This window comes from Plecotus auritus (assembly GCF_963455305.1).
Source record: "Plecotus auritus genome assembly, chromosome: 4".
Taxonomy (NCBI): Eukaryota; Metazoa; Chordata; class Mammalia; order Chiroptera; family Vespertilionidae; genus Plecotus; species Plecotus auritus.
The window spans coordinates 69,110,001-69,122,036 of record NC_137775.1 but is presented as its reverse complement, the minus strand read 5'-3'; the positions used below and the strand labels follow the sequence as shown (position 1 = coordinate 69,122,036).

General features: G+C 33.9%; 1 protein-coding gene across 34 annotated transcripts in view; it reads left to right on the top strand.

The window, feature by feature from the left end:
• RIMS1 (regulating synaptic membrane exocytosis 1) overlaps positions 1 to 12,036 on the top strand; it is a 436,905-nt gene that overhangs the window by 234,556 nt on the left and 190,313 nt on the right. For all 34 annotated transcript variants that reach the window (XR_013960390.1, XM_080664365.1, XM_080664336.1 and 31 more), the window contains one exon: positions 9,844 to 10,184. Coding sequence is in view for 33 of the 34 variants with exons in the window: in XM_080664365.1 (XP_080520491.1) it covers positions 9,844 to 10,184 (341 nt within the window). In the remaining variant the exon portion in view is untranslated. The remainder of the gene's footprint in view (positions 1 to 9,843; positions 10,185 to 12,036) is intronic.

Below are 12,036 nucleotides of genomic sequence, written 5' to 3'. Positions count from 1 at the left end.
TGATAAAACTTCCCCAACTGCTGTGCAGAAGGTTTTACATGTCATATTCTGCGGTGGATATGAATTCCAGTATTGCCAATGATATTTTGATAGGCTATTCTGTACATTTTCCGTGAATACATCATTTCTCACTAGTGTTTTCACTCTTTAGAGAGCTTAACAAACTATTTGAATCAGTTGTAAAGTTAACCCTTGAATAACACAGCTATGGAATTTGGATTGAGATTCACTGAGAAGTGATATTGTTTAAGGATCTCTGCCAGGAATAATATAAATAAAATGCTAGCTCCTCCCCAGCACCAATGATAGAGAGCAGGTGAGCTGTGCTTGGAGGCCATCAACATGCTGTTAATAGAGTATAGCTCCAAAAGGGCTTTCTATGCTATTAATTTTCATAATTCCCTCTGCCTCAAAAAAGGTTTAAATATACTTCCAAGCTATGAGTATTTAAGTCATTGACTAGTAGGTATTGTAACAATAAATCATTATTGTTACACTTAGGAAATTAGAGGCTGTATTTTGAGGCAAAATATCATTAAAACACTATATTTTCCAAAGAATGATAGTGTCAAATGGTGGCCAGTATGCTTAGTATTCAAAAAAGTAAAAAAAAAAAAATAAAAAATTCCTTCAAACAAAGGGGAATTAAGAGGGTCCTACTTAATTATTTGTCACATGTTGACGTTTTATAAAGTTACTTAAACTTTACCATGTAATTTGCATAACCCATGGAAGAGTAAATACTGGCATTCTAAAATTTTAACGAGGCATTTAAGGATAGTGAAAAATATTCCTTGGTGTTATATTTTAAATATTTGTTTTTTCAGAATTTAATGTGTTTAGTAGAGCAGTGTTGGCATAAAGGAGGCTGGTGGTAAAAAGGCTAAAGTACTAGACTTGGATTAAACTGGTCTGTTCTAACTAAGCTCAGTGGAGCTGTTAATCAAATGTGTCATTGGGGGCCAGTGACTTAAATGCAGTTTCCTTTCCTGGGATATGATGGCTTTTGAATTAGGTGACCTATAAAATTCTTTCAAGTTCTAACATTCTGGTAATAAAAATATTTATTATTTGCATTCTTTTGACAAAAATATTTTATATCATGCTTTCAAATCAATTATGAAATTCTGCATTTGCCTTAGTGGGTCTTAAATTTTTTGGCCTTAGAAGAAATCACTATTTTAATATTTGTAAACTGAGTGTGTGAGGGGAAATTAATATAGCCTCCCTCTAAATATCAAGCTCTTAAATATCAAGTTGTAACCACTTTACATGAATTATCTCCTTCAGAAAAAAAAAAAGTAGTAAGTTAAGTATCATTGTCCTCAATTTGCAGAGGAGGAAATTTAAGCCTAGAAAGGTAAATTAACTGACTTACTGTATTTCACAAAGCAGTAAATCAGTTATGCCTAATAATCGGTATGTTGTTTCTAACAGGTTAGACAGTAAATTCCTCATCTATAATATGACATCTTTCCATTTCCTGACAAAAGTAGATAACCACTTATATGTATTTTAAAAAATCTATCAGAACTTATTTCCAGATCATATACAAAAATAAGAAAAATACTGTTTTTTATGAGTGATTGCAGACTTTTTTAGTGTGAAACCTGTGTCAAATAACATTTTTTTCCAATATATATATATACAGAAATGCAGTTAATTCCAGCTTAAAATTAAGCAGGAACCATCTTGCAGTGACAGGTGTTTCTGCTATGTTATGATATCATTTCCAAGGTAACTAAACAGAGCATCAGAAAGGAAGGATTATGTTAGCAGGTGTGAAATAAACAGCAGGGGAACACTTTACAAAAACTTTATAAAACCTTGAAAATAGATGACAGTTCTGGTAAATATTGACACCAGCAATAATACATATGGCGTTAGGGAGAGTGGGGAAATGAAGTACATAGTGAAAACTAGGCCAATGTTAATTTATTAGAAATAGGAGAACTTATTTTAAAAGCTTTCTCCGTGATACAGTTTTTATTAAGCAAGCTATTTTTTCAAGTACTTTGCTGACTATGATTATGTTAGCTGTGATATATTGGTTTATAATGGCTGAACTCATGTCCACATTACAGTGTTAATAGTGATTGTGTTTCTATGTTTTCATTTTTTTAAAAATAAAAGGTGTTTTGATTTCTTTCTAGCATGTACAGTAATGAAATGCCCTTGAATATAATGTTTATGTCAAAACTAGGAGTAGAAAGATATATGATTTCTTTTTAGGTATTTTCTTGGCAATGGTTTCTTGGAGGAAGAAAGACATTTTAGAAAACTGGGATGTGGAGTTAGTCCTGTTTTAATGAATAAGGTATTTCAAAACAGAAAATTATTTAAATTCATAGTTTTGCAGATTATTAGTTTTAATTGCTTCATGGGATCAAGCATCAAAAAGGGATTCAAAAGCAAAATACTGCTTGACAAAGTTTCAACCAATTGGCTCTGGTGGCCAATTTCAGAGAGTAGGAAAACTTAATGGAGAGAAGAGGCTGCCAACAATGGAATGTGTTTTTCCTTCTTCAAATAAATATCCAGAAATGAAATTGCTGGATTATATGGCAATTCTATTTTTAGTTTTTTGAGGAACATTCATACCATATTCTAGAGTCACTGCAACAATTTACATTCCCACTAACAATGCACAAGGGTTCCCTTTTCTCCATATCTTTGCCAACACTTATTTCTTCTTTTTGTTTGGAATTTCCCTGATAATTAGTTGATTGAGCATCTTTTCATGTACCTGTTGACCATCTGTATGCCTTCTTTGGAAAAATGTCTATCGAGATCATCTGCCAATTTTAATCAGATTTTAAAAATTGTGTTAGTTCTATATATATTTTGGATATTAACCCTTAACAGATATATGATTTGCAAGTATTTTTCCCCATTCAGAGGTTGCCTTTCATTTTGTTGATGATTTCCTTTGCTGTGCAAAGCTTTTTAGTTTATAGCCCCACTTATTAATTTTGCTTCTATTGTCTTTGCTTTTGTTGTCAGATTAAAAATAAATCATCCTCTGCAGCCTTTGTGCGCACTGGCGCGTGTGCGCTTTCAGTCCTCCGCCTTCCCCGGCTCCCGAGTCTCTGCCCCAGAGTCCAGACTCCCCCCACAAGAGCGTGGGTCCCCAGGGGCTCGCCCGGAACTGGGGTTCAGTGCAGTCAGAACTGGGGTTCAGTGCGGTCGGGGGCTTCTTTCCCCCTTCCGCCAGAGAAAGTCAGCCAGGCTCTCAGCCGCCCTTCCTCTCTGCGCGCACAAAGACCCTTTGCCATACCTCCAATTCTATGTGAGCTTTTCTATTTCCTTCTAGTTGTAGAATTTTCACTCAGCCAGCTTTCCTGTGGTTCTGGATGGTGTCCATTCTGTCTTTTAGTTGTAGTTTTGAAATTGTTGTGCAAGGCAGCAGTTTAGATGTTTACCTATGCCGCCATCTAAATCATCACTAAGATTGGTGGCAAGAAACTAACTGCCTTTGTTTTTTCTAAGACTTTTATGGTTTCAGGTTTTATATTAAGTAGTTAATCCATGTTGAGTTAATTTTTTGTTTGGTATAAGATGGTGGTCCATTTCTATTCTTTTGCATTTGTCCAGTTTTCTCTACACACGTTTATTGAAGAGATTGTCCTTTTCCCATTGCATATTCTTGGTTCCTTTGTTGTATGTTAATGGGCTGTATATATGCTTAGTTATTTCTGGGCTCTCCATACTGTTCAATTGATCTATGTGTCAGTTTTTATGCCAATAACATTCTATTTTGATTATACAGCTTAGTAATACAGCTTGAAATCTGGGAGTAATACCTCCAATCTTGGTGGTGGTCTCCTCCTCCTCCTCCTCCTCCTCCTCCTCCTCCTCCTCCTCCTCCTCCTCCTCCTCCTTCTTCTTCTTCTTCTTCTTCTTCTTCTTCTTCTTCCCTTCTCAATATCACTTTAACTATTTGAGGTCTTTTTTGTTTTCATACAAATTTAAAAATTGTCTGTTCTATTTCTCTGAAAATGTCATTGGAATTTAAATAGGGATCGAATCTGAGATTGCTTTGAGTAGTATGGACATTTGACCAATATTAGTTTTTCTAATCCAGGGGCACAAAATATCTATTTTTATCTTTTTCAATGTTTTTCATTGAAAACTAAAGTTTTCAGTATACACAGCTCTTCACCTCCTTGGTTAAATTTATTACTAGCTATTTTGTTCTTTTTTATGCAATTGTAAATTGAATTTTTTTTTAATTTCTCTCTTATAGTTTGTTATTAGTATAAGCAACAGATTTTTATATGTTGATTTTGTATGCTGCATCTTCACCAAATTTGTTTATTCTAACAATTTTGGTGGACTCTTTAGGGATTTCTATATATTATATCATGCCATTTGTGACACTTTTACTCCTTCCTTTCCAATTCAGATGCCTTTTTATTTTTTCTTGCCTAATTGCTCTGGCTAGAATCTCTAATACTTTATTGAATAAAAGTGGCAAGAGTAGTGGGCATCCTTTTCAACATTAAGTATGATGTTAGCTGTGGGCTTGTCATATATGGTTTTTATTATGTTGAGGTAAATTTACTCTATACCCACTTTGTTGGGAGTTTAGTCATAAATGGGTGTTAAATTTTGTCAAATGTTTTTCTGCATATATAGGGATGATCATATGATTTTTATCCATCATTTTGTTAATGTGGTATATCACACTGACTGATTTGTGGATGTTGAATCATCCTTGCATAGCTGGAATAAATCTCACTCGATCATTGTGTATGATCATTTTAATGTATTATTGAATCCAGTTTTCTAATATTTTGTTGAAAATTTTCATACTCATGTTCATCAGGCATATTGGCCTATAAATTTTATTTTATTTTTTTTGTGGAGTCTTGTCTGGTTTTGGTATCAAGGTAATGCTGGCCTCTGAAGATGAATTTCGAAGTGTTTTATCCTCTTCTACTCTTTGAAAGAGTTTAAGGATTGGTATTAAATCTTCTTTGGATATTTGGTACAATTTACTGGTGAAGCCATCTGGTCCTGGACTTTTGTTGGTTGGAAGATTTTGATTATTGATTCAATTTGTTCAGTCTATTCAGGTTTTCTATTTCTTCATGATTCAGTCTTGGAAGGTTGTATTTTTCTGAGAATTTATCCATTTCTACTATGGTGTCAATTTTTCTTATTTATAACTAGAGGCCTGATGCACAAAAATTCATGCAAGAGTAGGCCTTCCTTCTCCTGGCTGTTGGCGGGACCCGGGCTTCCCTCCTCCAGCTGCCGGCAGGCACCTGGGACCCGGGCAGCTTTCCTCTGGCCCCGGCTTCATCCGGAAGGACATCCAGTCTATCTAGCATATTACCCTTTTATTATTATAGATTTTTTGTAAGAGGGACATAGGGTTTTTATTTTATTTTCTTTGAACAGAGTTCCTTGTATAAGGAGTTTAGTATTAGGGGGATGCTTACTTGACAAAATGAGTTCAGAAGTGGAAATAGTTTCTCCTATTCTCTTTTTGTTAATGTTTTAAAAAATGTAAGATTTGTATCATTTACTCCTTAAATATATTTAAAATAATTTTCCAGTGAAGAAAGATGGCTCTGGAATTTTCATTGTAAGTTGTTTTAAAATTATGAATTCAACTTCTTTTGTCTTTTAACTATGAATTAAACTTCTTTACTAGTTTAAGGCTATTTGGATTTTCTATTTCTTCTTGTGCCAGTTGTGGTAATTTGAAATTTTGAAAGTTAAAGTTACTATAACTGACGCAAAATGGTAGTGTAAATTTTTTTAATAAAGTACTGTATTAAACAAGTCAGTTTTAAAATTTAAGTGTAAAATATAGAATGGAAATTTAAACACAGGTTATCTTTTTTTAAATCTTCATGCTTATATATATTCTTTATGTAATAATATTAAATACCTCGGATGAATTCTTATAAGCAAGAAATTTTAATGTAAGAATTATGTACTTCTGTGTCATGATTCACTTCAATAGTATCATCCAGAGTAAATCTAAGGCACATTTTTTTCTGCTCTATGTTCCTGGTTCTATAAATATTTCATGTGAAGGCAAGTGTAAAGTATTTATTCTATCTGACTAACACTTTCTGCCAAACTCTCAATTTTATCCATGGAATTTGTATTCATTCTCATTCTCTCTTCTCTCTCTCTCTCTCTCTCTCTCTCTCTCCATAAGTTAGGGGATGTTGTAATTTTTATTTCTCTGGGTAAAATATATCTGTGCGTTTTATAAAATGATCAAATGTATTACTTATGGATTCATTAAGTGGGAAGATAGAATTTAAAATGCTGTTACATCAAAAGGACCGAATAAAATTTTCAAATAGTCTTCATATTTCTGATGTATGACATGCACTTTCAGAAGCCATGTTGCTTCAAAATAACCTTTCATTTGAGTTTGTATTTATTTGGTTGCTTAACACTTGTAAATTATTAAGCTGTTATTACACAGACCTGCTTTAGTTTGGATTAATATGGAACATATCCCAGTATGCTCAATCAAGGTATCCTGCATAGTGAAATCTCTAAAAGGTAGGGGTGTGTGTGTGTGTGTGTGTGTGTGTGAAATAAATAGCATTTTTGGTAGAACCAAGTATCTTATGCTCTTTTTAGAAAATTAGTTAAGAAAGACTTCCCATCCCACTTTGGGGTTATCTACATAGTTCCAGGCAAGCAAAATAATACTTAATACTATATTTAAAAAGAGAATCTTTAAACAAACATAACTGTATTGCTTCTTAATAACTATTTGGCTCATTTTTATACATGTCTGTAATGTTTGATATGAAATATGTTAAAAGGTCTGATATGAAATATGTTAAAATATAATATTCTATTATATTTTCTTTATTACTCATATAAGAAATTTCTTTTTCTTTGTAAATTTTGTGGCAGGAATAATTTATATAACTAATAACTGAGATTGGGCATGGTATTTTAATTAAATATTTTGACTTTTTTTATAGTTAATTTTGCTTTTAAATTAGAGGATAGATTAACCACACTTACAACCAGTTTTGAAATATAAATCTAAAAATGTTGTGGTGCACAAGAAAATAAGATATAGGAAAATATTTGGAATTAAACTGTATATTCCAAATTAGACTAAACACCACAAACATAAATGAATAAATAATAGTTTAAAAATATTAAACTAGCTGCTTCTACTTACCCCCTAACTATAACCTTTTAAATAAATTTAAAGTGATACTAAGTGAATTGTTAAATTTAACTGTAATTAATAGTAACTATATTTTGTTTGTTTTTCTTGATACTGTAGCAATTCTGCACATAGTCAAAATTTGCAACTTTCCCAAATCTGGCAATTACTTCTTACTGGCCCATTTTTATAACACTTAAAATGTGAAGCAATCAAAATAAGAATTTTCTAGAAAATATAAAGTCTCCTTTGCTCTTCTTTTAATTAATATCATCGTGCTCCTTTCTGCCCTTTTTGTTTAACTCCACTTTGGAATTTTTGAATTAATTATAAATTTTATTGTTTTTCTGTATGGTTTTAAAGGAAATTTATAGGCTTACCCTAAGGATGCTTTAATATTTTTGTAGAAAAGGGCTTAATTTAGATTATGAATATTTTGCTTATAAGTAGTGTAATAAATATAAATTTAATGTCTACTTAATTGATATAAAATAGTCAGTGTTTCATAACCTCCTCCTTTACTACAGCAGGTCCTCCAATAATGTTATTTCTTCAGTGTTGTTTCCTCATAACATTGATGAGATGCCATAGGAACTTAACTCTTGTTTATATCAATTAGCCTATGGTAAGTTTGGCTGCTCTGTGGTTTCACTTAACGTTGTAGAACCTATCAATGACGTTAAGTGAGGACTTACTGCACATGGTATGGTTTCAGACATGCTCGTCACTTTTTTGTCAGTTAAGAGGCAACTAATGAGGAAGCATAGCACCTGTCCCCATCTGGGGTCTAGGCAGCAGAAAATAAACGTCACTGTGCATGGAAGTCATGGCGCTGGCAAAGATTACATTGCCCTTAGATGTAATCTTTTGATATGTCCATGTATAACCCATGAAAACTTCTGAGGGACCTTATTTATGACATAAGGAGATAGTGATACATTGAGTATAATATAGCCTTATTAAGAAATTGAAGATACATTCCACAAATCCTCTATTTTGATAAAGGCTTATGCAATGCCTTGTTCATCTTGTTTAACATATTAGAAATGGGCATTGTGTGATATCAATTATGAGACAATATGTAGATATTAGCGGTCCAATGCACGAAATGCATGCAAGTGGCTTGCCTCGGCTTTCACAGCCCCTGCTTCATCCAGAAGGTTGTCCAGAAGTATGTCCGGAAGGTCGTTGGGCTGTCCTGTCTAATTAGCATATTACGCTTTTATTATTATAGATCATGCCTGCCTAACTACTTTTGTGAAGCTAATTAATTTTACGATCTGAGGGAATGTGGAGGAATGAATTAAGCTTTAGCAATCTTAAACATTTCTTGCAAATATCTCTGTCGTAGTTCTCCCCAGACATATTAATTCATTGGAGTTTCCTCACTTAGAAAAAGCAGCAGTTTTTAACAGTTTATCTGCAACGTTTTATATGTTAAAAATATATATTATCTTTTCTCACTTTTTATTTTCACTTTAGCTTTTGTCAAATTTTATGGCTGCAGTTATAATTTTCCTCCTATCTATCTGAATGTTTCAGTTGTACATTTTCTTCTTTCTGCCAAATAAACAAAGCTGCTTCTTCTCCTCATTGTTTCTCATGTAATGTACCTAGGATTTATTCATCCTTATGTGATATTTTTGAGTAATTGTTGACTGAATTTATGTTTGTGAAAATGAGGGCCTAGAGTTTGGTAATCAGGTTTTGCATTGGGAAGTATTGTTTCTGAAATACAAATGAAAGTGCATCCAAAGGAAATTGGCTGAGGCAGCAAGATGAACTTACCACAAAGGAGCAGAGGTACTGGGGATACTTGAAGAGAAGGCTCATGGGGCTGCAGGCACCTCTCTCAGCTCTGTGTCTGCTGGTGTCACTGTTATTATTTATTATTTCAATTATCATCATTGTCCTCATTATTACATTCAGTTTAAATGTCACTAAGATGAGAGCAGATCTATAGATGTATTTTAAGTGGTCATATATCTTATAATTTATCAGTGGATATGTTTCTAAATGACTGTTCCAAAAATAGCTCTCCTTGTGGAAACTATATCAGAGTTGTCACATATGAATAAACCCAGCCCCAGATTTATCGATTTAGTAAATATGTATGTGGAAAATTATACTTAATAGCATAAAATAAACTGGAGGTTAGTCTACTACTAATAAACTAGAGAAAATACACAGCTTGACCTTTTTTTGTGCTTACCTTTTATTATTTATTTTTCCACAGGAATATACTTTAATATTGGCTTTAATAATGTATGATTTTTGAGAAACCAGATACCTTCTAAACCATTTGAGACACTGAAGTTTATGTACATAAATATTAATTCTATAGCTCCTTACAATATTTTTCTAATCAATCAACTCCCCTTTTAGAACATTTTAGTAATATATTTTAAATGAAACTGCAGGGTTAGTCATATAAAATGTGATGGATACATGGTAAAAGGAAACTCAGAATCTTAGGATTCAAATGGCAAGGAAAAGGTTACCCAGAGGCACTGTAATTTCATATACTTTGACTTGTACAAGGATCTTTTACACAAGAAATTTATAAGGGTAAATATGAAGATGAGAACCTTTTTTTCCCTTAAAAGATATTTTAATTTGATGAAGGTAAATTATTTCCAAATGTTATAGAAATTTTATATTGTTCTCTCTTCTTCGAATAGGTTATGTGGGTATGCAATTTATGTCGAAAGCAACAAGAAATCTTAACCAAATCTGGGGCCTGGTTCTTTGGAAGTGGCCCTCAGCAGCCCATTCAGGATGGAACCCTAAGTGATACAGCTACAGGTGCTGGTTCTGAGGTACCCAGAGAAAAGAAAGCACGGCTCCAGGAGCGATCACGGTCTCAGACTCCCCTAAGCACCGCAGCTGCCTCCTCCCAGGACACCGCTCCTCCCAGTGCACAACCAGACAGGAGCAAGGGGGCTGAGCCCTCCCAGCAAGCCATGGGGCCAGAACAGAAGCAGGCTGCATCCAGGTCTAGAAGTGAACCTCCAAGAGAGAGGTAATAGTTCATTAACCCTGTAGGCAAAAGGCACCGTCTTGTATTGACAGCAAACCCATTTCCAAGAATGTAACGGTTCTTAAGAAAACATGTTTGGAAGCTGTGCTTCTCAGGCCCCATATGGAAGGTAACAGGCCTGAAGAGCTATGTTTATCTCTAGAATGTATCATGCCTATGGAGACCTTTGTTGAGAAGCTTTTTGGTCATATTGTGTGCAGTTATAAACTAGTCACCCAGTTGGGTACTAACTTACAACCTTGAATTCAGCAAAGCTTTTACATCATTTCTTAGCTTATAGCATTAGTCCTAAACTGAATGTGTGCTCTGAGAGAATATGATGGGGTCATCTGACCCAGTGGAGGGTGGGTGGGTACATTAGCAGGCTTTCTTTGAAAACATTTCTTTTATACTGAGCTCTGAAAATTGACTAGGAATTAACCAGGTGAAGAGTGGGATTGGTATTCTAGGTATATGCAAGGGCATGTGGCCTAAAGGAATAAGACAATAGAGGGGCAAATGACCTTTTGATTATACCAATCACTCACTGGTTATATAAATACTTAAGAAAACAACAAGGACATTGAGAGTGTAGAAGAAAAAGACAGACAGGTAACAACTTTAGGGAGAGAAGCAAGACTGAAAGAATGGCAGTGTTTTAAATTATTGAAGAATCCTTGATCATATCTTATACACTCATCAAGAGCTAGTGGAAATGGAACAATTAAAGGTAGAGGCGAGAAAAACAATCAGTCAGCAAAGAATCAGAGACTGGAGAACTCCTTCCATTTTCGTAATACTCTATCCTTTCATAGAGCATTTTCACAGATGGTATCTCCTTTAAGCCTCATACAAACCCTGCAAGGTAAGCATTCTTTATCAGTATTTCAGGAAAAGTAAATTAACACAATATAAATTTCTAACCAGATCAACTATGCCCTAATGAGCTACTAGATGTTTGCAGTGCAATCATAATGCTCTTATGAAAATTATATTTTATAATGATTAATATGTATTCTATTAGTCCCCTTACAATGTCATCCTTGTGGACTAATATAATCTGAAACAGAATTTTCCATGTTTCCATTTTGCCTTCCTATGCCATATGAAACCCTTTACCCTTTCTTTTCACCATCACCAGCCCTTCCTCAAACTAACCCATATCTTAGCTATTACTATTTTGGTAACCCACAATAGAAATTGCCCTACTTTTTTTTTTTTTCTTGATTTTTGTTTATTACTACTGCTTTTGGGCTTCTAGTCAAAGGATGCTGAAAAGTCTTCTTCTATGGACCTCAGGATTCCAAAATCAGCCTTAGTTTGTCTCCATTTTAATTGCATAGATTATATAGTGTCAGAATGCTTAGCCAAGGCACCTACTTTTTGTAACTTCTGCAATAGTTGCTGGAACTTTCCAAAATCAGGTTTACACCAGTGTACAGAGAAGGGCTGAATGGAGCAATTGAATGATACATCTGCAACATTCAAAGATTGGCAGACCCTTTTCCTTTCCTTTTATCTTGCCAGTGCCTTCAAGAGGATAGAGAGAAAAGTACAAGAAAAACTGTTTTATTCTTTTGCACTATGTTCTGAAATTCGGGAGAGGGAAAAAATGAATGTTAATTTCAAATTTTCCAATATTTCTATTATTTTTGCCTACAGAAAGTAAAATAAAGATTAAGGGTCATCCATTCTTTTCCTAACCAACTTCTTAAAAAGGTGTTTGGGTGCACATGATCTCATTAGAATTACTTTTGTTCTACTATTGAAGAAATGCTATTAGATTTGATTTCTGAAATGGACATACTTGTATGTCCATTCTTTAAACGTTTCAGTTACACTAAAAGATTGTCAC